Raw genomic sequence first — 27,214 nt, 5'->3', positions numbered from 1 at the left:
GAACATTGAACCAGTCATTTGAGTAAAAAATTAATAATTTAAGAAAAACTAAACCAGTCTGTGTTTTTCAAGTAAAATAAACTGTGCATTTAATATGACTAATTAACTCTCTTATATTGAATAAAAAATGAATAGAAATGTCAAATTTTTTTGGTCATTAAATTCTCACTATTTTCTACCTCTTTCTATTTGATTATTGTGCACAAAAGGAATGTAAATGTTTTTAAAACACTAAAGAGTTAATTAAGCATTAAATTTGAAATGCTTTTTTTTTTTTTTTTTTTTTTTTTTTTTTAATGTTCAAAATTATAAGGATTTTATTTTTATTGAAACATATCATATATCATATATATATATAAGCCAAGTTCCAACTTAAAGTTGGTCTAGAATTAGGAATCATACTTTTTAAACATTGAACCGGTCATTTGAGTAAAAAATTGATAATTTAAGTAAAACTAAACCAGTCTGTGTATTTCAAGTAAAATAAACGGTGCATTTAATATGACTAATTAACTCTCTTATATTGAATAAAAAATGAATAGAAACGTCAAATTTTTTTTGTCATTAAACTCTCACTAATTTCTACCTCTTTCTCTTCCTTTAAGTAAAACTGGAAAAAATATTCCTAATCAAATCTCTTCCATTGAATAGAAAATGAATAGAAACATCTAATTTTGTTGTCATTAAATTCTCACTAATTTCTACCTCTCTCTTTCTTCCTTTAAGTAAAATCTTTTACTCAAACACCGCTTCCCCTCCCACTAAATTTTCGTTACAAACTAAACTTCAAAGAGTCAAACATCAGTTTTTTTTTCTTTGGAAAATGTCAAAAGTCACTCCAATATCTCTCGCTTTCTCAAATAAATAATGGAAAAGTAATGGTTTGTGGCTATGCAAAACTGCAATGTTGTTTACTTTACCGGAGAGTGGTGCTCAAAGTAAAGAGAGCAAAGTTTTTGCTATTGTTAGAACCTTTTTGTTTGTAATACTGCTATAACCTTTGTTTTTTTAGTTTGCCCTTTTAGTTTGTTGGGGTTGTGTTCGTTAGAATTGAAAATAATATATTTGTATTTATTTTATGTGGTTCTGTCTTTCTGATTTGATTTTCTATCCTTATTTTTACATTGATAATTTATATTATTTTTTTATTTATGTTGAAAAAGTAGTTTCTTTTACGCTATATATAAGAATGATGGTCAAATTAAAAAAATATCGATTTAACTGTAGTTTCTTTTATACCTATAAATTTCTTTGGAACTGGAAAAAGTATATAGAAAAATAATTATTTTCTATTATATTAGTGGTTATCATTTTACATTTTTTTTTTTTTTACTTTATTTTCTATGATTTTGTTCTTTCTTTGCATTTTTTTTGTCCCTATTTCCTAATTTATATTAATTTTTTTTTTGTTCAAATTGCTTCTTTTTTTTCTTTTTTTTTTTCTTTTCTTTCTAAATTTTACATTGAATTCAAGGAAACCATAGAGAGAGAGAGAGAGAGAGAGAGAGTTTACATTAATTGTTGTTTTAGTACAAGGTATGACGATTTTTTAATTTACATTGTTCATTGAATTTTTTTTTTTCCGGTATAATGCACATCGTTAACGTGCTTAATTGATAGACAATATTGATTTTCAAGGTTTCATATGAACCGAAAAAGTATATGAAAAAGAAAACTCTATTCTATTCTATTAGTATTTTTCATTTTTCATTTTTTGTCTATATTTTCTATGGTTCTCTTATTTCGTTTAATTCTTTTTCTTTTTTTTCTTTTTTCCCCTTATTTTTTACGTAATTAATATATTATTTTTATTCAAATTGCTTATTTTCTCTTTTGTAAATTTTACACTAAATTCAAGAAAATAATGGTGAGAGAGAGTTTCCTATGTTTGCTTTTTGTACGGGATATGATGATTTCTTAGTATATTATGTTTATTGAGTAGTTTTTTATTACTTTGTGTAATACAGAAAAGATAACACTATTATATTATATTAGTATTTTTCAGTTTTCATTTTTTATCTATATTTTCTATACTTCTCTTCTTCCATTTTTATTTTTTATTTTTTATTATGAAACTAAATTATAAGGAAGAATCTCGCGCATAGCACGGGTTACGAGCTTGTAATTGTAACACTCTAGTCCTATATTGGGAAGAGATAAATAATTCACATAGAGTAAGTGATTTATAAAGTATAGATGAGTGTTAAGTCCCACATTGCTTACTTACTAGGTGAAACTGAGCTTTATAAGTGATTTTAGGGAAAGTTTCAAATCGATTAGTCCTTTTGGGGTGATAGCGCAGATCTAATTAACGTTTTTTCCTGGATTGTTACAATAATAGCCGTTGAAAAAATATAACTTTTTACTTTAGCTACTGCTTTTTCTATATTCTCTTCAACAGATATTCTATTCTACTCTCTACTTTCATTTAAATATTATTTTTCATTCTTTTTTTATTATTTTTTCCCCTCATTCTCTGCCAGAAAACCCACAGAACTGCTGGAAATCACAAAAACTATCGTAAAACACCACAAACCCACCGGAAACTTGCCGAAGACGATCACCCAGTGCCAAAAAACACCACAAAGTCGCCGGAAAGCCACGAAACCCACCGTTAATGGCCAAACGTCGCCATTAATGGCCAGAAAACAAAAACCACCAGTAATGACCAGACCTTGCCGGAAACAAGTAGATAGCGCCAGAAAACAAAACAAAAGGATGTCGTAGACTCAAAAATCACCGATAATTTCCAGATTTCAATGAAAAACCACCGAGCACCATTACCTTCCACTGTTGTCGTTCATAGAGGGAAGTAGAGGGAGAGATGGAGAGAGAGAAAATATTAATAAAAAAAAAAGCTTTAACTGATGAACGGTGAGTAGGCAACATTGCCTATTCAATGTTTATGTGTTAGGAAAAAAATACTAAACTGGCTATTTTGCTGGAGAAGAAAAAATGCCAATAATAGTGAAATTTAACTATTTTGACTAAAGTAGCAAGTTTGTTGGAGATGCTCTTAACTGGTGCAATAGGTCAATCGATCTAGAGGACTTGATCCTTATTCCTATGAGCAAATCTCGTGATTTTCACCCTAGGGAGCGTGGATAGTTTGATCAAAGGCAACCCTTTCCAGGTAAGAACACTTACAATAGAATCTTTGTATTTATTTTTTTTCTATATTTATAGAGAAAAATATAATTTAGCCCCTCAAACTACTATAATTTCTTCGGATGGCCCCTCAAACTACCAAGACTTGCACTCTGCTTCCCAAACTAGCAAAACCTTTGAAAAATGTCCATTTTGGCGAAATATTCTCATAATACCCTTGCCACGTGTCATTTTTCAATTAAAAATAAATAAAAAATTAAGAAATAAATAAATAAACTAAAATGTTATTTCTTATTTCTTATTTATTTTTTTATTTTTTAAAAAAGATAAGTGTTTGGGTGGTTTTATTTTCCAACCGCGACCTAATCTTCCCGCACCCCTCCGGTCATCGTCCATTTGCAATGCCGTAAAGACCAATTTTATAGCCCGGCTAGACGAGTTCTGATTCACAATCATCAGCTCACTGATCTCAGTTGAACTCAAGCTCGCCCCGCTCTAGAAAATATCCTCCACCTGAGAGAAAAACTTGTAATCCTTAAGCCCCAGGTAGCTATTAGCCAACGTTTTGAATGCCAAAAAATCATAGTAAGGAAAATGGATATGAACATCAACGAACAAGCTCATGGCCGTTGATTTCTCCTTTAGAAACCAATCGAGGTCTTCTACAATGATGATAGACTTACTCATCGCTTGTAACAAAATAAGATTCAGATTGGAATCATTCATAACCTTCGAAAGATCAATATCATAAATATCGAATAATAGAAAATTAGCCATGTTCGTGTTCGAAGAGGCGGGGATGAGTTCGCCGAGTTGCAAGCGTGCATTGTGCCCAACGAAGATGCTGAAAAGAAGGACTATGTCCTCCAATCGGTTGCAATATTTTTAAATTTTTTTTCATTTTAATTTTTTCTTTTTTAATTTTTAATTTTTTTAATTTTTTTTAATTTTTTTAATCTTTAAACTAAAAAATGACACGTGATAGGGGTATTATGGGGATATTTCGCCAAAATTTGTCTTTTCCAAAGGTTTTGGTAGTTTAGGGGGGGCAGAGTGCAAGCCATGGCAATTTGGGGGTCATCCAGAGAAAGGGTGGTAGTTTGGAGGGTTCAATTGTATTTTTCCCATATTTCTGATAGAAACTGTAAAAATATCTAAATAACAGACTCTTTAACAAATGTTAAACTTTTTTCTCTTCAGATTTAAAAAACCAAAAAGACAATGTTATAACTTTTTTAATAATACATTTTGCAAACCATGCCAATGTTCTACCTTTTCAAAGAAATAAAAATTGCTCCATTATATGTGAGTTATTGTGAACGATTAAAAAATAGTATTTATTTAAAGTGAAGAAACATTTAGAGAATTTGTTGTTTGATAGTTTAAAAAAAAATGACTAGTTAAAACTTTTAAAGTAGATTTTGAGAGTTAAATTGAGAGAAATTATCAAGATGCCATTGTGAATGCTCAAAGATCGAGTTTGGTCTCTCACGACACTATGCGGCGGTAAACTATATATATATATATATATAAAACCTTTTAGAGTTTTTTTTTTTTTTTTTTTTTTTTTTTTTTTTTTATAGATTTAATTTTATTGTATTTTTCTTTTCAACAACTTAAAATTAAATCTAGATAGTTAAAAACATCGAAGCCAACGATTAAATTCATACCAAAATTAGGCATAGACTTTGAGTATTCAGAGTTTACTCATTTACCTTATATTGGATGAAAGATTGTGAAGTTGGACCTTCCAAGTTTTTTTGTCACAAAAAAGAAAAAATTTCATAATTTCAAAAATCCAACTGTTGTTTTGAGTTTCAAACATTTCGTATTTAGTCTTTAAGTTTTTGTCTTATTACAATTTAGTTCTTCAATTTCCAATTTGACAATTAAATCTTTAGATTTTGCTCAAATTTTAAATAAGTTCTTCTATCACTTTATTGTCAAAATTAACATTTTGTTAGGCACCCAATTTCAACGCCACATCAATCAAGTATCCCGTCATCCACAATTAAAAAAAAAAAAAAAAAAAACCAGCGTTAATGTAATACCCCAAATCATAATCCTCAAAATTAAGAAGTTTTAATTTTGGGATAAAGTGAATTTGTGATATCGTGCGGGGGAAAGGAGAAAATTTTGAGATTTTAAGGAACTAAATTTTATAAAGATTATACTGTTTGAATGAAAGGAATCTTTGGGGTTATTGATGTGGTATTTGACTTGAATAATGATTCAATGCCACCTAAATATACAACTTTTCACCACCTTGCCTATGTGGCAAAGTGGTCCCCCACTACTTTTTGAGTTTTTTTATTTTTTAAAAATAAATTAAAGTGGGGGACCACCTTGCCACATAGACAAGGTGGTGAAAAGTTGTATATTTAGGTGGTAGTGAATCACTACTCATTTGACTTAGGTGCTGGGCAAAAACTATAATGCTATAATTTTTTAAACGCTTTAAATTTAACTTCACTCTCTCTCCTTCTCATTAAAAATTTGAAATTTAATATGACCATTCAAAAATTACAGCACATATGTTGAATTTTATTTTTATTTTATTTTATTTTATTTTTTTTATTTTTTTTTTTGTACAGCATCTAATCCAAAAACATCGAGGTGTATTTCATATAGACATATAATGCTTTGCAAGCTTTAACTTTGATTATCTAGAGTTGTAGCCAAATCATGAAAATGCTTAGGATAATCAATAAATGATGTTGTGTTCGGCTTTGATGGTCAGGAAGGATTTAAGAGGTCAATGTTGGGTTATAGATGTTTGATTGGATTAAGAAAAATACTAAAAAGTGAATAAGATTTAGAGAGGAAAAAAAAATGATGTGATGAGAATAAAGATGATTTATGGTGTAAATAGAGCGCAATTAGGCTTGTAGGTGTTTGATCATTAGTGTTAAAATTGGGAATTCGTTTAAAGTAATTGAAATTTGTGTGAGTTCGTTTGAATGAAATCAGATCTCCACATGGCAAAACAATGTGCGTGGGTAGGAGAAAAGTAACCCGCATTTAAATGGTTTTGGCATACTTGGTTCGAACGAAATGGCATCTCCTCGTGGCATTATAGTGTGACTGGATGACCGAGATTGAATATGTTAGGCCCATTTGAACGAAGTGTAGATTGCTCAAACGAACAGATTTTTACACATACGAGTTGGTAAGATTTAACATTCAATTTAATGCAGTAGCCACATGTTCGTTCGAACAAAACTAAGTTCATTCCAATGAACCCAAAATTCAAACGTACGTACCTATGAAACTTAAGAGAGAGAGAGGGACGGCTTAAAGATGAGGTGAAGAGCTAGAAGGAGCATTATGAAAGGAACTCTAAGAGATAAAAGTCTAAAACCTTTACATTTGATTTTTTTTTTTTTTGTATAATGGTGTTTGGTTTGATGGATTGTTAAAGTGAAAGTGCATATGATAATTCTGAATTCTAGTTGTAAATAGCCCTAGACTGTGGAACAAAGGATTATCTCAGACCTACACAAAGGTATTGACTTTTCTGCTTATTTTGTTGGTGCTTTCATGTTGTGGTGAAGTTTATATATGAGTGTTGTTATTGATGAAAGATCGTGTTGTTGAGGTTATAGTGTAAAGCTTGTATGGAAGTTGGACGATATATTGTGTTTGGTGTTGTGTTATACAATGTTTTGTGTTTTTGTTGAAGAAAGAATGAGTTTTGATGGTGTAAGTGGAATGTTTTTGTTGTTGAAAGTTTGGAAGTGTAAGGTGAGGTGTGGAAGATGAGAGTGGTAGTGAGAAAATTAGGGTTGGAGTGTGTGTCGTGCATGAAAAACGTAAGATGGTGTGTTTCGTACGAAAGAAATTGGATTTCGTTCGAAAAAACCTATCACAAAATGGTTTATTCGATGAATCGATTATAGTTTGTTTGAATGAGCCAATGACAGTGTTGAAACGTGTCACATATGTGTGTAGAATGGTGAGTTTTGTGTTTGTTCGAACAGACTAAGGACAAAGAGGGTGGGTTGATCAATACTTTGATGGCAGTTTGTTCAATCGAACTAAAACAGAAAGGTCTAAATAGGTTTCTAATCAATTTTAGATATGAGAAGATAGTAATTAAAGAGTTAAATGCAATTGGTTGCATTGTAAAATGGGAATTAGTCAATGGGAACATTATAGTAAAAAACCAAAAATTTAAGAACCAATTGTATGAAAAACAGCCACTAAATAGCCGCCCATCAGTCAATACCAATATTTAATGTGCGGCAAGCAATGATCAGCCATCTATTTGCATCCTTGCTCAAAAATGTTCTTGTAGGAAACCAAATTGTTATATATAAGCTTTTTCCTGAGCTTTAGATTTCATCTACTTGCAACATAACTCTATATCTCCATCTCTTAGCATCATTGCTTCCTTTTCAAAATTGTAATGAGTAAAAGGGAACATGCAAAATCAACAAGAACATGCAACAATATGGACAATATAAGCAACATCATGATTTGATAAGAACATATCCCTCTAAAATACATTGCTCTCACAAAGAATACTGGGGAATACTTGATATTTCAAATAAAAGATAGCAAAAATTTAAAGAGCAACTAGTTCTTTCTTAGCAGGACAATTCGTCTTATCTTCTGTAGAACAATAAAAGATAAATTGTCGTGCTATGAAGAAAGAATTAGCCATTCTTTCAGACATGCAGGAAATATATAACTAAACAATTTGAAACATGTTATACCCACAATTATCATCTGAATCTTTCAAACTTAACACAAATCTTAAGTTTCATATTACCCAAAAAAAAAAAAAATAGCCCCAGCAAAGCAACGGAATTGAGTACTCCCTACCCTGACTATGATCACACACACACACACACATATATACCGTAAACAAAATATATATATTTCACGACAGACGAACATGCAGCACCTAGAAACCAGAAAAATAAATCAACAAAGTTGATTCTGAGCAACAGCCTGGTATAACTCATCCTTATCGGATAGAGCTCGATTAAGAGGCAAAGATTCACATAGGGGCTGATCAGAGAAATTGATACGAGAATATGTAGCTGACGACCATGCCTTGGTGTTGGTGGGTTGGGGTATGTGGGCTTGGTTTTTGATTTTTTTTTTTTTAACTAATCAATGGTTTTTTACTCGATGTTCTTCACACAATTGATTTTTGTTTTTGTTGTTTTTTCATGCTTTTTTTTTTTTTTTCTTACTTTGGATGACATGGCATTTGACTGGCGTGGCTTTGACATTTCAAAATGTGGCACACATGGCAGACGGAAAAATGTGTCTCCATTTGTTAAACCCCAACCACACCCCCCCCCCCCCCCCCCCCCCCACCCCCTTTTTTTTCTTGAAAGTTTGAATTGGTGTTTTCTTACAATGGTTGTAAACCTAGTAACGTATAGACAACCAAGTCATCCATTCCCCAACTAGCTTAGCGCCTTGTCACCTTCTTAGTTACCCAACCATTTTTTCCCCACCAGAAAACGCAAACACTTCCAACGGAACCACATCATCATGATTCAATAATGAGAAGTGCTACATATTCTCACTTCCACACTTTCAAGTCCACACTTCATTGTAATAAAAATTATCATTAAATCCAAAATCTAATAGTAATTTTTACTGTCAGATTAGAAAATATGCACTTGAAAGTGTGGAAGTGTGATTGTATAGCATTTCTCTTTAATAATACACACACCTTCAACCAGACTAATGCCTTTCCCAATTCCTCAACCAAATGTAAGCACACCCATTCGATATTACCCATTATCTTCACCATTTCTCTCCCCCTCGATCTCTCGCTCATTCCATTTGTTAGTTTCTCCTTTTGGTGTTTTTTTGGCATTTGGGTTTGGAGGGTTTGCCGGCTTTGTCAGCAGCATCTCAACACATCATCTTTAAAGCCAAACCCAATTCCCTTCCACTTCCATCCATATTTGATGGGTGAGGCTATTGGGTACCACATCTTGAAGGCGAATGCTTACTTGCCGGCGTCATGGTGGGTGAACTTGAGCGGTGTAGCAATAGGGAACGGGTTGACGGATCTGGTGAATTAGGTTTCTACTCATGCTGCGAATGCTTACTATTCTGGTTTGATCAACGAGAGGCAGAAAAATGAGTTGTAGAAATCGCAACAGGAGGCGATTAAGCTGACCAAAATGAGCAAGTGGAGAGAGGCAACAAATGCAAGAAGCCACGTTTTGCATATGCTGAAGAGAATGACAGGGCTGGCAACTTTGCATGATTTTAGCAAGAAAGATCACCCGTACGAAACGGAAATGGTTTTGCGTTTTTAAGGAAAGAAGAGGTGAAGAAGGCTTTGGGAGTGAAGGAATCCTTGGCTCAAGATGTGTGCAGCGATGATGTGGCAAGTGCTGTGCATGACGATTTCATGAAGAGTGTGAAGTTCATGGTGGAATTTTTGGTGAAGAGGAGCAAGGTTTTGTTGTATCAAAGGCATCTTGATTTGAGGGATAGTGTGGTTTCAACGGAGGCTTGTGTGAAGACAATGAAGTGGGAGGGGCTTAAGGATATCTTAATGGCGGAGAGGAAGGTTTGGAGAGTGAAGGAAGGGTTCGCTGGTATGTGCAGAAATGGGGGAATTTGAGTCATGTTGTGGTTTTAGGAGGTAGGCATCTTGTGCCTAGTGATCAGGCATTGAGTTCTCAGGCAATGATAGAAGACTGGTTTTGGAGAGGGGTTCTTTCGGCTATGAGGAGGACAAGCATGCTGAGTTATTAGTTTCATTTTCTCTTTTTGATAACAAGGATTTGTCATCACATTTATGAGCCTCCATATATATGTTCTTCCTCTGATCATGTTGTACTGACATCAATTTATTAAAGCTTAACTTATTTTAGATGAATATTGAATAGCAGTCTTCTTTTTTCTTTTTCTTCTCGTCGGCAAGATTTCTGCAAATTGTCATCTAAAACATATCTTTCTTGAGACTATGTAAATTTGGAAGCTGTAGTAGTTATTTCACGCAGGTTTCTTTACCGATCCTCACCAGCTACATTTACTAATTTTTTTTTTTTCCCTTAAAAGTTAATTCCTAAATGATGTGTTAATTATGGATGAGATCTACCATTTTGAAAAATGTGTTACTTAGGAACTACTTTTAGAGAACAAATTTGAGAAGTAGAGCATTTCGTTTTTGCTAGCTCAACATATAATTAAGTGAAATACAAGAGTTAAAACATGATAAATACTAAAACTACAAAGTCTATGATCAGCGTACAATTATGATGGTAATCCTAATCAAGTTTGTGATCGTTTTCAAATGAGCTTTTTATCTAGTGTACACGAAATGATAATGTCTTCAAGAATAAAAATGGCTATTCCTATTTTTAATTAGGTGATAATTCATAATTCTCTCCCATAATTGAATCAAAATTTTAAAAATACTCCAAATTTATAAAATAATAATAATTTAAATAAGAGATATGTTACACGTCTATCTCTTACCCATCTTCTACTCATCTTTTTTGTAAATCTATCATTAAATTTATGGAACCACACGTTGGTTCCATGTAGTCACACATATTCAATAATGATTTTGCATATTTCTTATATAGAAATGGACAAAATATGCAAGGCAAACATTTTCTTTTAAAAAACCAAAAAAATAATTCAAACATTACATAAGTAATTAACCACCTAAGAAAAACACTAGTCAGTCATGACAACCCTCCGAAACCCCTCACCAAAGGGCTCCTGGGTGGTGCGGTCACACCCAATATTCTTTTAGAGTGGCTAACCACCTGTATCATGTTTTGAATTTTTTTTTTTTTTTAAAAAAAGAAAATAAATAAATAAATAAAAATCAGAGCATTTTCTTTTTTTTAACTCTTTTTTTTTTTGTTTTTATTATTTATTTATGTTTAGAAGAGAGAGACTCCGACTCCTCTAGAGAGAGAAAGCCTTTGTTTTTAGTTTGCTTGCTGGGGGAGGGAGACTCCATGCCTTCCTCGTCCTGGTCCTGGTCCTTGGTCCTCCTAATCTCTAGGAGGTTTTGTTCCTCCATTGCTAGTTCCATTGGAGGCTAGGCTTTTCCCTGCCCTAGTTTTGTTCCTCCTGGACATGTTTTGGTGGAGGTTTTATTCTCCTAGCCCTTATGGGTTGAGGAGTTTCTGTTGTTGTTTCTCTTTCTTTTCTTTTCTTTTTTTTGGTTTTTGGCTGAAAGGCCTTCATGCAGCGTTGGTTTCACGGATCGGCCGCTCTCCATCGTGTCTCCAGTGGATCTCTAGCCGTGCTTCAACATATCATTCCTCTGTGTGCTAGATCTGTAATTTTCTATTAGGTTTCTCATGACATGTGCTTTCCAACCGTGTTCATTGTCGTCAATTGGTCCAGCCGTCTCAAGCTGGTGGTCTTGCCGCTCGTTCCTGCCGGCGTGTGGTCTGCACGTGAGGGGGATCTCTCTCCTTGGACAGGCGCGTGTGGGTCACGCCATATTTTTCAACCCATAGCTGGTGGTGGTTGGTAGTTGGTGGTGGATGTTTGCTGTTTGGGGAGCTTCAGGGGACGGCGCATGTTCTGAATGCACCACCTCAGTAGGCGATGATCTTCTTCTTTGATGCTGGCAGTGTTGATTTTTTGGTTGTTTGCTTATTCTCTTGTATCTTTTTGTTTCACAGTGTCTTTGTAATGCACAAATTTTACTAAACTATTTGTTGGCTGTGGTAACTAGATCAGCCCTCTTTCTTTTTGCAAGTGTGCTTAATTGTAAAGAATAGCTCAAACAGGTGTTCTTATAATTTTTGTGTATTGTTTAGGCAGCTGCTTTAAGTCAGACTTGGTTCTGGCTTAGGATGTAGAAGTCTCTTTGTACCTTTTGTCTGTCTCTGTAATGCTTTATGGCTTTGTTTAGCAATAGATGTAGCATGTGCTACACATTCCGACAAAAAAAAAAACCTATTTTTTTCAATCCAACTCAAAAACCAAAATTTCTTTTTTTAAAAAAAGAAAAAAAAAATTCAAAGATGGTTAAACCACGTCGAACACCTAGGGTGGTGGCCAAACCACTCCTAAGATGTAGGGAGTCACCAAGCCACCCCCTAGAGAGTGGATCGGCCAACCTCTATTAAATTTTGGGTGGCCAAACAACCCTCAAACAACGGCTGCGAGTGGCCAAGCTATCTCCAAGCATTCCTTAAGATGGCTCAATCACCCCTTATAAGTTATAAAGGTAGCAGAACCAACATTGATGTTGTGGTTTCCATATTTTATTTTTTTTTATTTTCAGTTTTCAAGTTTTCAAGTTTTTAGATTTTAGATTTTTATCTTTATTTTTTATATTTTTATATATTTTAATTTTACTTTTTCCAATTATATTCAATTTTATTTACATTCCTAATTTTGTTTTCTATTATATACACCATCCAAATATAATTTTTTTTCTCTTTATTCACAGCTTTAAAAAGAACACAAAAATCGAATACCAAAAAAGAACCCGACGTTTGCAGGGAAAAAAATATATATTTGAAAACCCCATTTAGCTACTAGCAGGATAGCCATTCCTACATTCATCAGACTTCGGCATATGCCCAACGTAAACACTTCAATTTCTGAGCACACTTTTTACAGCTTTGGCAGTGGAAAACATACTTCAAATTGATGCTGCAATTATGTATTGTACTGAAAACCCATTCAAAAACCCCCTTTCATTAAGCCCAAAATGAAAATCTATAACTATTTCACAAGCAACGAAACAAAATATTTGGAAGATCCGGGGCTCTAATGTAATGGCAATTGGAGGCGGATTTGTGGAAAGATTCAGATGGGAATGGGGGAAGAAACTTAGGGCAGGAACTAAAGGAAGTTACCTGAACACCAAAGATTCGATCCCCGAGATACCCACCAAGCACAAAACCCGTACTATGATGCCATTTTTTGAATTTGATGTATAGGGCCGGAAAGGCAGGGCACCCTGTAGAAAACCTACAAGTTTTTCAGAGCCATTTCTTTTGTGTTGCTCTCCCCTATTTGCCCAGGCCCTTGCTTACTTGTATGTAAGCTCCATGGTATGTAACCCTAACAAGAACAGAAATTTCGCATAAAAGAAGAAGAAGCGAGACGCAGGGTGGCGCTGTGTAAACCCTAGGTAAGTCACGCGGATTATTTATAGAGCAGCCAAATGAGAAGACTGCTCATCATTCGTGCTTTAAGGCGACACGCGTCCTTTCAATGCCTCATAGATGCTGTGAAAACTTTGTGTGGCTTAGATTTAACCAAACATTTTTTTTAACTTAAAATAATAAAAAGAAATGAAATGTATTTTGAGAAAAGAATAAGGTATGCAGTTTTCAGATGTCATTATTTAAAAAATAAATAAAATAAATAAAATAGAAGAAAAAGTACACATGCTTCTGATCAATTTAGCACACAATTTGTGACGTTCTCTCCTCCAAACTAAAGTAGGGGCGTAAATCTGGACTAGTTATAATCAGTTCGGAATCGAATTTGGGCACTAACTGGACTTGAAAAACCAAAAAATCGATCGGTATCCCGGTTATTTACAACTGGGTAACTGGAGTACCTGGACTCGGTTCCGAATATTGATTTTGAAAAACTCGGTTATCCTCGGGTACTTAGAACCGAGTCTGTTAATTTATTAAAAAAAAAAAAAATTTAACCCTACCCTTTTAACTTAAAGATACACCCGGCCTAGAATCTCATTTCTATCTTTCCTAATCACTGATTTTACGCCGCTGCCTTCTTCATTTCTTCTTGTCTTCACTGCTCAGTGTGTGCCTTCTTCCTCTTCTTCACTTCTTCTTTTTATTTATTCTGCAATTAAATGCTCTGTCAAAGTCTGGATGCACCATCTTTTGATTATTTTTTATGAGAAATGATTCCTGCACTCATATAACACAACACCCGCACAACACACTGACGTGGAAAGTGGTTTTTTATTATTTTTTGTTTTTTCTTTTCTTTTCTTTTGGGATTGAAAACTGGTTGGAGGGGATTGAAATTTTCATTTCCCCTCCAACACAGCTCTCTCTCTCTCTCTCTCTCTCTCTCTCTCTCTCTCTCTCTCTCTCTCTCTCTCTCTCTCTCTCTCTCTCTCTCTCTCTCTCTCTCTCTCTCTCTCTCTCTCTCTCTCTCTCTCTCCCGTTTCTCCAACTTCCGTACAAAACTGCCGTTGCTGCCGCTCGCCTGCCGGTCTTCCCCTTCCCAGCGCTGCTTTCACCGACTTTCGATCTCCTCCATCCGAAACCACCGCCCTCTCTCTCTCTCTCTCCAACTTCCGTACAAAACTGCCGTTGCCGCCGCTCGCCCGCCGGTCTTCCCCTTCCCGGCGCAGCTTCACCGACATTCGGTCTCCTCCATCCAAAACCACCACCCTCTCTCTCTCTCTCTCTCTCTCTCTTTGTTTCCTCGTTGAGCTAACATTTTTATTTTATGGGTATAATGTTTCTCCATGCTTACAGATCTCACTACCGTCCTCTATCTCTCTCCGTCGTTGCTCTTCTCTATCGGTGCCGTCCCCACCGCCGGTGACTCTTTCTCTCTCTGAAACTATTGTTTGAAATAATTGAATCATATTGTTTGAATTTTTTGGTGGGTTCTGTTTCGGTTTGAGGGGGAAAAAAATTTGGTCTTTATAACCATACGTGTCAATAGGTTTAAGAACCCAAATCTGCGAATGGATGGGCTAAATCTTTGAAATGGGGACGCATTTACAGAATTGGTTTTCGAATTTTGAACCACAAAATCAAACTATAATTCCTCTATTTTAGTCCCCGACATTGGTGGCATACACTCTAGTGATGTAATTATTATGATTTTCATCTATGGAAAGCATTGGGCATTCACAGAGCTCTTATAGGTTTTGCTTTGCTTTCTAGTGCCAAAAATAGGACAATTGCACGCTTAGACAGATATAGGAGTACTGAAACAAACATGGACACATGCACGCATACAAAAATATGCATATACATATACTGATATGTCTCTATGTGTGTATGTGTGTGCGAGTGAATTTTAATTTAAGGACCCATCATATTATCTACCCCTGTCATGTAACATGAGTGTAGGTAGGTGATCCAAGTGGCAAGGGAGAAGGCTTTAATATTTTCAATAACATAGGAGATCTCCAATTTTGCAATTGAAATAATCACTTCTTTTCAATCTATGGTGAAACATATGGCAGGCGTTATTTTTAACATGAAGTAAATAATATCTAATGTCAACCCCCCCCCCCCCCAAAAAAAAAAAAAATCAAGTTTTGTAGTAAAACATATACTCAAATGGCTAATACAAAGTACAGAAAAGAACAACATGCCTGAGCTTTGGCACATAAACTGGGTAGCTATAACTAAATCCCTGATATTCGCTAGTGCTTCCATTATGTCTCTAAATGTTTGTATATTATGACCGGGAAAAAAATTTAAGAAATACACAATAGACTGGAAGCATCAAAACTAAGTTGAACAATAGAAAATAATCTTTTACCTGACACTTCCCCTGAAATTGGAGAAAATAATAACCCTCGAGTTTCGTGGATCCTTTGTTTCTGCAACTAGATTTATAGTTGTCACATTAACCAACAGATATCAAAACGTTCAAGTTTCAAGCTCACTCAAATTTGAGATTTAAGCCTGCACCTAACTATATCTCAGAAACTTCTGTGTGAATTATTAGTGGCATATATAGTTCACAAATTGAAAAGAGATCGTCTCAACCGGGTGAAGTTCCACACTGCCAATAATGAAGATCTCTTCAAACCTAAGACAGTACAAAGGATTAGAAAACTTATTATGGTGAATGAAATTTTAAAGTAACGATTTAGAATACAACCAGAGTCAAATAAAACCATTTAAAGATAAACCAAGTACAACGAATTAGAATAAGCCTTGAATTACTGAATTTTCTCATTTTACTGCATGCAGGTTGGTCCAGCAATTAGTTCACTGAGCTAAACGATTTTGACATAGCATTCACTGAGGACCCTAAGTAATGACAAGGGGGAATCTATTGGTTTAAAAGGTCCAGCTACAATCCCAATTGTTCCGGCAATTGAAATACATGTGCGGCCCATCTTCAATGAAGTCTATGCCACACTCAACCATCTAAGTGTCCTGCCCACAATTACCGATTTTGTGCGGTCAATTATTTCGTCTTTTGATGAAGTCATTACTTCCACAATGAGACCAATGTAATAGTTATTGGTATTTGATGTACATTTTGGTTGTCGTTGAAGATGGGTGTATATTAATGTATATTTGATGTACATTTTGATGGGCATTTTGATATATATTTGATGCAGAATGTATGTATATTTGTACAGTTTTGGTGCACATGTATAATTGATGTACTTCTTGATGGGCATTTTGATGTATATTTGCCTTTCGGGAAGGTATTTTCTTAACCCTTTTAATGTTTGCAGTTTTTTGTGATTTGCATTTTGTTTGAATAAAGTTTTTGTCCGTTATGAAGAGGGTGCTTTTGGAGGTGTATAAATGTCAGTAGTTGGATGGCCATCACTCAGGGAAGCAAAATCAAATATACACTGAGGCTTAAGAGACTCATGTTGAAGGCATGATTGTGACATTGTACTTCATGAGAGATTCTCAAATATACTTCATGTTGAAGGCCATCATCACTTAGTGACATAATTCTCCACCGAGGCTTAATTTTCATTTGCCTCAGAGATTGAAAGTCATATTCCACCTTGAAGAGCCCGCATGACCAACAAGAGAAAAAAAAAGTGTAAGAGCTTTGCAGAAAAGACACTCACGTTGAAGGCATGATTGTGGTATCTCTTATTGGTCGTGCGGGCAGGGGTTCAAGAAAATGAGCAAAAGTTTACTAGAATTCTAATACTTGTCGGGATAAATTTCCGTACTTTCAGTTTTCAGTTCGAAGAATAAATTACTCTCTGAGGCGCAAGTTACTCTCTGCATATCATATTCAACGGGGAAAAAAAAGAAGAAGAAGAAGAAGAAGAGCAAATATGACCCATTAAAGAGGAAATTCGAAGGAAACTGGTTCTAAAAGTTATATGATTCAAACAAAATGCAGGTTAAATAGCATATAACTTTGTTTCAACATTGTCCTTTTCACAATGAGATTCAACAACAACAACAACAACAACAACAAAAAAAAAAAAAAAAAAAAAAACACCACAAATACCACCAATTAATTTTAACATCAACTTACTACCACTAGATTCAATATAACCATTAACATAAAATAATAAAATCAAAATGATAAAAACTAAGGCAGCCGGATAATCTTTTCTCGATTTTCTAATTTGAGCCGAAGTGACTTGAAGATGTTCCATCATTTTTTTTTTGTATGTGGACATCTCATTATCAGCCACACAAAGAAGTCACAATCACCAACTTTCTGCAAGAAAAAAAATAGTATGAAATGTCATAAACTACCAAAGAAAGAGACTGCTGATCAATCACCAAAAAAAATAGTCTAAAATGTCATGGTTATGTCCCTTAATAACTATCAATCACCTCCATCCTATGGGATGTTAGAAGTCCACAAGGTAAGGTTGTCCCTTAGAAGTTGCAAGGTGGCAAGCCCTGGAAAACAAAACCAAAGCCAGTTCCTGTAAGATATTATCTCCATATATGGCCTATATGCCACCTATATGGTGTTTATTATATTTATTATAAATATAATATACGGTATTATGGTTATGGTAATTTCTATTAATTTAGATTACCGTAATGGAATCGTTTAATTGATTTAAAATCAATTAATAATATTGTTTCCTTGATGGGAGGAACAATACGGTATTTACCATATTTGAGGGTCCCTGATCTAGCCTATAAATTAATAGCCTGTGTACACCATCAGTATGGCAATACAGTCATAGGCATAGGTTAGAAGATCCCTCAAATAATCTTTTTTTGTTCTTCAGATGGATCGTGGAAAAGCTTGAGCAAATATGGCTAGAGGTAAGCCTGAATCCTGTCTTATTTGTTTTCCGCTGCGCATGTTAGTTTAAGTAATATGTTGAATATTTCTAACATGTGGTATCAAAGCAACTTCTATGCTATTTTGCACAGCATTAAGTGTTTTGTTGAATCCAATAATTTCCTTTGTGAACATAATTTGTTTATAATATAATTTGTTGTTCACGTACCGTTGGAAAGCGTAAGGGTTTAAGGATATTTTCATTTGTTTATACTGTCTGTTTTGTGAAGAACTACATCTATACCTAAACAGATTTTGTTTTGCATCTGTTCGTGTTCATATACGGTCATATGGTTGAAACCCATGTATTTACCCTTTTGCCCCTGCCTGGAAACCAAGCTGAGGCTCCCCCCCCTATTTCGACGTTCAGGTTCTCCAAGCAGCGGCCTTTTGGCCGCTACTTCTGCAGTAAACGGCGACCCGTTCCAGTACCCCAAGCAGCGGCTTCTTGGCCGCTGCTTCTACAGTTAACGGCGACCCTTGGGTCGCCGTTCCAGCACCCCAAGCAGCAGCCCCTTGGCCGCTGCTTCTGCGGTAAACGGCGACCCAAAGGTCGCTGTTCCAGCACTCCAAGCAGCAGTCGAAAGGCCGCTGCTTCTGCAGTGAACGGCGACCTTTGGGTCGCCGTTCCCGTCGTCTCAGTCAGCAGCGGCCAAAAGGCCGCTGCTTCTCCAGTACACGGCGACCCACAAGGGTCGCCGTGGTTGTTAGAGCGACGGCCTCTCTTGGCCGCCGCATAAGGGGCGGCATTGGGTGGCGGCAGCAGGGGTGGAGGAGGGGTGGCGGCTAGGGTTTTGTTTTTCAGATTTTAGGGTTTTCAACCCATTGAGAAAATACGGGTCGGGTCGAGTTTTTCGGGCTGGAGCTTAATTTTCGGGCCTGGGCCACCGGGTAGGGTTGTTAACCCAAGCCCAATCCAGCATCTTCCAAAAAAAAAAAAACCATTTAAGTGGGCTGACCCGGTTTGGGCCAGTCCCATACATGGACCCATTAGCCCGATCCGATTGGACTAGCCCAATATAGTAGCCCATTACAGTAGCCTTTAAATAAAAATAAAAGGTTGGGCTTATATAGGGTTAGAACTTGGGACCTTCATGTCCATAAAGTAACAAGTTTCAAACCATTAAGCTATTCTTGGATTTATGTTTTCTTATTGAGATTTTATTCCTTTTATTATTTACAGTACTGTATATTAAAATTATTGTTTCTTTAATACATGAATTGAGGAATATATTTTAATTGTTAAATTTATATTGTTTAAATATAAATTGCTTGATGCCTAGACCTAAGAATAATTAACAATACCATATATACTGGTTTGTTTACAGTAATGCCAAGAATGCAATGTCTAGAAAAGTTCTGGCAAGGAAAGTCTTGGGATTTAAGTGTGTCCAAGTGACCCCCTCACTTTCCTGGGAACTCACTTGGTTGCACCTTGGAAAATGCTGTTTACCCTATTTAGGTATTGGTTTGTTATATTCCTGGGGCTATTTAGTGAGCATCTATAAAGTTGTTAGATGTTAATAAAGTCGCAATTATCATTATAATTTTGGGAGAGCCACAACATCCCAATTTTTAATGATAACTGCATCAAGATTATACACACGTAATTATCATAATGATTTTGGGGAGCCACAGCATCCCAAATTTTAATGATAATTACATCAAGATTACACATATGAACATCATAAAGAATTTTTATTAGATGTTCATAAACTGCAGAATGATTATTATGATTTTGGGAGAGCCACAGCATTTCGATTTTATAATAATTGCATAAAGATCATACACATGAACTTCATATAGAAAAATTAACATCGTCTTGTAATTGTTCTCACATCCATTTGATGTAGCTCTAAGTCAAAAAATGAGCTACTAATGCTATGATTATCTTGGTGAACCATTCTTAGACACTGGAGAGAATGTTTCATGATAATCAATGCCTTCTTTATGAGTAAAACCATTGGCTACAAGTCTAACTTGAATTTTGAGCCATAGTTTTATCTCTTACTTCATGGCATTGAATCACTATGTGGAGTTTTCTCCACTCATAGCATGTGAAAATAATTTTGGATCATCTTTATGTCCAATGTCAACATCAGACTCTGAGAGATATACAACATGATCACTAAGAATTGTTGATCTCCTTATTCTATAGGATTTTTCTTAATTCTACTTCCTCTGCATTTTGCAATGGGAGAATAGATTTTGAACCTGTTCTGTATGAGTTGGTTGTTCTAGAAGTGATTGTGGCTCGGGATAATCAATCTGATTTTCCCTGAATACAATCAATCATCCTCTATGAGGAGGAGATTTGGCCAACTCTAGTGCTTCCTCAAATTCCAATTTATGTGAATGAGCATTCCTACTAGGTTCCGCATTCTCTAGAAATTTTACAATCAACAACTCTAGGATTATATGAAGGATAATAAAACATTAAAACCCTTTAAAGTTTACTAGATAGCTTATAAAAGATCCGCTGGTTGTCCTTGAATCTAATTTCCTTAGCCGAGGATAGGGTTGGCAAATCGTGCATTCGGGTCGGGTTCGGGTCAACCCGACTGACCCGAATATTTTAACGTGTCAACCCGAACCCGACCCGATTATTAATCGGGTTGTGACACGCGACCCGAACACGACCCGATTAATAATCGGGTGACCCGAACACGACCCGACTAACCCGACTATTAACCGTGTCACCCGTTTACCCGACACGACCCGACACGAGAATTCCTAATATTTAACTTAAGCAAAATTAAAGTATTAAACCGAACAGATTAGAACTAAATTAACTAATGTATCGAAAATTTAAGAAAAATGAAAAACCACTTGAATTCCTAATAATATGTTTTTATTATTTACAATTTTACACTTTGTTACTTAGGGTCCTATATAATATATATTATAGTAATTCTACAAATATTTTATCTATTTCGGTTTATCTATATATTGATTATATTCTACAAATATGAGAGGATGTTAGTAAATTTGTAAATAGTAAACATAGTATAATATATATATAGTATTACATATTAATTATAATACTTTGATAACAATATTTAGTATGTTAAATTAACATATTAAGTTATTAATAGTTAGTATATATTATACTTATATTATAGTTACTTAGTTATATAGAATATATTAGACTTACTATTTGTTCACATTATACATATACCATTGTTTATACTTTGTAGTTATATATAATAACATATTATTAATTTGTTACTTATAAACTATAGTTATGTAATATATTTTATAATATGCCTTATATACTTACATATTATATATTTATGTTATTAATAAACGCATAGAGGTTGTTCATAAACTTGGGCTTGAATTCTGCTGTGATCACTCATTGAAACATAGTATAATATATTAGTAAATAGTAAACATAGTATAATATATATAGTATTACATATTAATTATAATACTTTGATAACAATATTTAGTATGTTAAATTAACATATTAAGTTATTAATAGTTAGTATATAACAATATAACAATATTAAATTAAATAGTTAGCATATATATATAAACACATATATCACATCACACATGGTTAACAATAGTTATATATTATACTTATATTATAATTACTTAGTTATATAGAATATATTAGACTTACTATTTGTTCACATTATACATATACCATTGTTTATACTTTGTAGTTATATATAATAACATATTATTAATTTGTTACTTATAAACTATAGTTATGTAATATATTTTATAATATGCCTTATATACTTACATATTATATATTTATGTTATTAATAAACGCATAGAAGTTGTTCATAAACTTGGGCTTGAATTCTGCTGTGATCACTCATTGAAACATAGTATAATATATTAGTAAATAGTAAACATAGTATAATATATATAGTATTACATATTAATTATAATACTTTAATAACAATATTTAGTATGTTAAATTAACATATTAAGTTATTAATAGTTAGTATATAACAATATAACAATATTAAATTAAATAGTTAGCATATATATATAAACACATATATCACATCACACATGGTTAACAATAGTTATATATTATACTTATATTATAATTACTTAGTTATATAGAATATATTAGACTTACTATTTGTTCACATTATACATATACCATTGTTTATACTTTGTAGTTATATCTAATAACATATTATTAATTTGTTACTTATAAACTATAGTTATGTAATATATTTTATAATATGCCTTATATACTTACATATTATATATTTATGTTATTAATAAATGCATAGAGGTTGTTCATAAACTTGGGCTTGAATTCTGCTGTGATCACTCATTGAAACATAGTATAATATATTAGTAAATAGTAAACATAGTATAATATATATAGTATTACATATTAATTATAATACTTTGATAACAATATTTAGTATGTTAAATTAACATATTAAGTTATTAATAGTTAGTATATAACAATATAACAATATTAAATAGTTAGCATATTTAATTGCAGTAAATTCATCTTGTTGGTTAAATTGCAGTAATTTTTGACAATTACATTGGCTCTTGGTAAGTGCAAATTAAATCAACATTATTTCCATTACTTCAATTGTCTAACAAATTAATCAATTTTTTTAAGCAACCCATAGTATTAGAATATTACGAGAATTGTAGTATATGGTTTATACAAAATATAACGCATAAGTTGTCATATTTATTTATCTTACCAAATTTCTGCATGCCTTGTGAAAGTGACCAACTACCAAAAAATGAAAAAAATTTGAAACCTACTCTACTTAATTGCATTTTCTTTTACTAATATTAGGTAGTGAATCTACCAACTAGGGGGGCCAATTCTGAGTTAATAATCGGTTATATCCCCATCAAGTTCATCAACCATATTTAAGCTTCTTTATCAAATATTTAATATTTAATTATCTATATTCTGTTAAAATTTAAGAGGAATACAAAAAGAAAAATGCTAAGCCATTCCTCTCAAGTTAAACTTAAGTTAACTAAACATAACTAAAATTTTTACAACTATTAACTACTAAGGGCAAGACATAAGTTACATAATTCAGTTTCAGTTCGTAAGGGCAAAACAAAACCCATAATTAAAGAAAACGCATCCACATATAAGCCAATGTCAAGGAATATTAATAGAAGCTGTTCCTGATGAACTTGGAACCAAAACATCATTGGAATTGAGATTCAAAGTCAAAATATCTTCTTCAAGCTCTTCAACATTCATTTTTGTCAATTCTACATCAAAAGATAAGAGGAATTAGTGTAATAAAAAATAATAATATAAGTTAATGAAAAAAAATAAATATACAAATAACAAATATTACCTTCCTCTTCAAATAACCAATCCCGAGTGCATATCAGTGCCTCAACAATATCAGGTTTGAGCAAACTCCTATATTGATCAATTACACGTCCACCAACACTAAATGTAGATTCTGAAGCAACCGTGGAAATAGGAATGCTCAAAATATCACGAGCCATTGCAGCTACAATAGGATAACGACATTCATTTCCTTTCCAATAGGAAAGAATGTCAAAATCTCCACCCTCAGCAATTATCAGTCTGGGTTCATCGAAATAAACTTCTAATTGACTCTTATTTGCATGAGCATTCCCGCCAGAATTAATAAACGCCTACAATAAAAAAGATAACGTGAACATAATTTACTAAGGAGTTAAAAGTATATATATTATATTCTAAGTTACTAACAATAACACATAAATCACAACATAAAACATATAATTTTACCTTCATCGTTGCGGAAGTCCGCTTGACAGCCTTGACTTGTGGTTGGGATGCTTGGGAATTAACATTTCTTGTATCAAGAGAATGAAGAGATATGGCGCTTGAAGATGTAGATGAGGAACCACCGTACTCCAAAAAAAGATAGATCATTTTGTCACGAACATGACAATACTCTCTACTATTATTAGCTCCATAAAGCCTCGTATAACAGAAATTTACAAGTTCAAGCTTGTAACGAGGATCCAACGCAACTGCAATAGCCAATACTACACTAAATTCTGACCAATATTTCTCAAATTTAGAGAGCATTTGTGCTGACATTAATCTCTTATATTCATCTTCGCTCTCAACTTCTTCCTTCAAGGTTACATAAATATCAAAGATCACAGGAAAGTAGAGATTGGCTGTGGGATACTTGGTACCAGAAAACTCACATGTAGCATGGTAAAAAGGAGCCAAAAAACTACATATATGAGTAGCTTGTTCCCACTCAAGTGCAGTAGGGCAATGCTGATAGTTTGAATCAATCATCTCTAAATAACTAAAAGCACTCCGATAATGAATAGCAGTCTCAAGCATAAGATATGTAGAATTCCATCTGGTTGGCACATCTTGTTTTAGCCCCTTTCTACTATCCAATGACATTTTATTCACAGCCAAAAGGAAATTTTGTTTTCTAATTTGTGATCCTCTAACATACTTCACACTGTCACGGATCTTTTGAAGTGCACTATTAATCTCTTTCAAACCATCTTGAACTATCAAATTAAGAATGTGTGCACAACAACGAATGTGAAAAAACCCGCCTTCACAAACAAGGGCTTTCTTTATGTTCAATTGATTTCTTAATAAACCAACACAAACATCATTAGAAGAAGCATTATCCAATGTTATACTGAAAACCTTGGTCTCAATCCCCCACTCTTCTAGCAAATTATACGTCTTTTCACACAAAGATATACCATTATGTGGTGGGGGCATGAATGAAAAGTTTAACACCCTTTTAGTTAAAACCCAATTCTTGTCAATAAAATGTGCTGTGAGACACATATATCCATCAGTAGTCAAATAAGTCCACAAATCAGATGTTAAACAAATCCTACCAGGACAACCTTTCAACATAACTTTCACTTTTTGCTTCTCCCTCATATGCAAACTTTTCAAATCAGCCTTAAGGGTATTCCTAGAGATAAGAGGTGCATCAGGATGCAAGTATTTTATCATCTCTCTCCAACCATCATACTCAACAAATCGAAAAGGCAAATCATGCTTAATAACCAAAGCAACCAACAGTTCTCTAAATTTTTTGGGACAAAATTTAGAGTTACTTACAGACAGAGATCCCTGACTTTTAGATAAGAGCATCTGCCCAACATCACGAGTGCTTCTCCTCGGACAATTTTCTATGTGGCGCTTCAAATTTCCAGTTCCATAAGTACTTGGAGCCAAGTACACAGCACCACACAACTTGCATTTTGCCTTTAACTTCTCACCCTCCTTACCATGAATGGCATCAAAATGATCCCAAACGGCTGAAGTCTTTCTACGCTTCTGGCCTTTTCTCGAATTTTTCCCTTTCTCCTTCTCCACACAAACAGAGTCGTTTTCTTCTTCTCTCGTAGTTAATTCAATCACATCATCTTCAAAGTCTCCAACAATATCATCATCACCAAGTACTTCATTACTCATCTGCAAATATCATTATTAGTAAATTAGTTCTTCAATCCAAATTAGATAGTATATAAAATCTAGCTCACAAAGACAACTTGAAACTTAAAAGACTAATAATTTTACCTGCTCAGGCTGCTCTTGATCTTGATTCATGATTGGACACAAGTCATACAATAGATGACCGTCTATAAGCTAGCGATCGAAAGAAGTACAAAGAGACTTGAAACAATGAAACCTGCCAAAAATATCATCAAATACCAAGGTAAATTTGTAAATCTTATAAAAATTTGTCAAAATCCTAACAAAGAACCCTGCCTCCATTGAAAATACCAACACGCTTGCCCCTTTAACTAAAGACATAACAAAGTTAGATTTACAGGCTACCTAGTATTCAATACTTCACATAATCCTGGGTCTAGGCAGCGTATATATGTGTTTATATTACAGTCACATAATTAGAGATCCATCAAGTACATTAAAGCTCCACTAAGTTTGCTCCAGCCTTCCTCATCACTTAAATCTCAAACCTGACAGACCAATTGACTACTAACAGGGACAACCAAAGAAGTAATTTGCATGCAAAAACATCAAATATGTAAGAAACGATTCAAGGCAGCTTGTTGGCTCATAAGTCATAATGTAGTTTTCAACATAGATGGCAGAACATGTAGCTTTCAATATGAAAAATTATTACTCATTATCTAGTATCTACACATCACTCTCAAAATGCATGGTTTCAGTCATTGATCGACACTCGTTCAATAAAAAATGTTAGGGGTGGTAAGTCATTTTTATGTATCGAATTCAGATAATAGAATATTATTATATATGTTAATCTTAATTCAATTCATATAATCAAACGGATAAAAATTATCAATTCTAACTACTAATATATTGTTAAATTCGTGCATATGTCCAGTTTGCTGGATCACATAAAAGAAATTTCAGCCCTGGAAAATATTGGACGAATTGCAAAATTTAAATCAATCAATCCAGCTACAAATATTCAGCCACCGAAATGGACCATGGAGTCATGGACCTCATTGGATACCACGGGTTAATACTTTCAGAGCTTGCCAAAGAGAAGAGTGGACATTTACAGATTTACTGGACAAAGAACATTCAATAGAGCAAAAAGAATTTGAGACAAGATAAACTGAATCAACTGATAAAGCATACTTTTTCGATCTGTAGCGCCGGTCGCCGGTCGGGCGTGCGAAGTGCGGAGTGCAGTGGCCGGTGGGCGGAGTGCGGGCCGGCTAGGGTTCAGCCGTGCGGAGTGCGGTGGCCGGTGGGCGGAGTGCGGAGTGCGGAGTGCGGGCCGGCTAAATTCGTGCGGAATGCGGTGGCCGGTGGGCGGGCGTGCGAAGTGCGGTGGCCGGGCGTGCGAAGTGCGGTGGCCGGTGGGCGGGCGGGCGGAGTGCGGGCCGGCTAGGGTTCAGCCGTTCAGTCTTCAGAAATCAGAAATCAGAATAATGAGAAATGAGAATATCATCTGATTTCAGATTTTTGTCATTTTGAGATTTTCTCGGGTTAGTCGGGTTAGTCGGGTTAGCCGGGTTAGTCGGGTTAGTCGGGTTAGCCGGGTTAGTCGGGTTAGCCGGGTTAGACAACTTACCGAGTTACCGTTAGTCTAGTTTTTTTTTTTTTTTAAAACCTAATCGGGTCACATTCGTGTCTGGCGGGTCAACCCGCGGGTTGACCCGCCAGACACGATTATAATCGGGTCATAATCGGGTTGACCCGATTATG

At 34.4% G+C, this 27,214-nt stretch overlaps 1 protein-coding gene and 1 pseudogene across 1 annotated transcript; one reads left to right on the top strand and one right to left on the bottom strand.

Moving 5' to 3' along the window:
• Positions 1 to 9,009: 9,009 nt before the first annotated feature.
• LOC133852774 (serine carboxypeptidase-like 50) lies at positions 9,010 to 9,893 on the top strand (annotated as a pseudogene).
• Positions 9,894 to 23,164: 13,271 nt separating this feature from the next.
• On the bottom strand, positions 23,165 to 25,779 carry LOC133852685 (uncharacterized). The gene is made up of 7 exons (XM_062289465.1): positions 25,586 to 25,779; positions 24,895 to 25,480; positions 24,492 to 24,549; positions 24,226 to 24,332; positions 23,795 to 24,042; positions 23,370 to 23,679; positions 23,165 to 23,280 (listed from the first exon to the last, which is right to left on the bottom strand). The coding sequence occupies exons 1-7, from the start codon at positions 25,613 to 25,615 to the stop codon at positions 23,165 to 23,167; spliced, it is 1,455 nt and encodes a 484-aa protein (XP_062145449.1). The 5' UTR covers positions 25,616 to 25,779.
• Positions 25,780 to 27,214: the final 1,435 nt, after the last annotated feature.

This window comes from Alnus glutinosa, chromosome 1, assembly GCF_958979055.1.
Source record: "Alnus glutinosa chromosome 1, dhAlnGlut1.1, whole genome shotgun sequence".
In the NCBI taxonomy this organism is placed as follows: Eukaryota; Viridiplantae; Streptophyta; class Magnoliopsida; order Fagales; family Betulaceae; genus Alnus; species Alnus glutinosa.
This window is presented reverse-complemented; position numbering and strand designations above follow the sequence as displayed.

What these genes read in the sequence shown, in the direction of transcription:
- LOC133852685 (XM_062289465.1), bottom strand. Translation starts at nt 25,615, where the DNA reads ATGAATCAAGATCAAGAGCAGCCTGAGCAG. An exon ending in ATCAAGAGCAGCCTGAGCAG is followed by an intron (nt 25,481 to 25,585) that starts GTAAAATTATTA and finishes TGATATTTGCAG; the next exon opens with ATGAGTAATGAAGTACTTGG. An exon ending in TATGTTGAAAGGTTGTCCTG is followed by an intron (nt 24,550 to 24,894) that starts GTAGGATTTGTT and finishes TTAATTTGATAG; the next exon opens with TTCAAGATGGTTTGAAAGAG.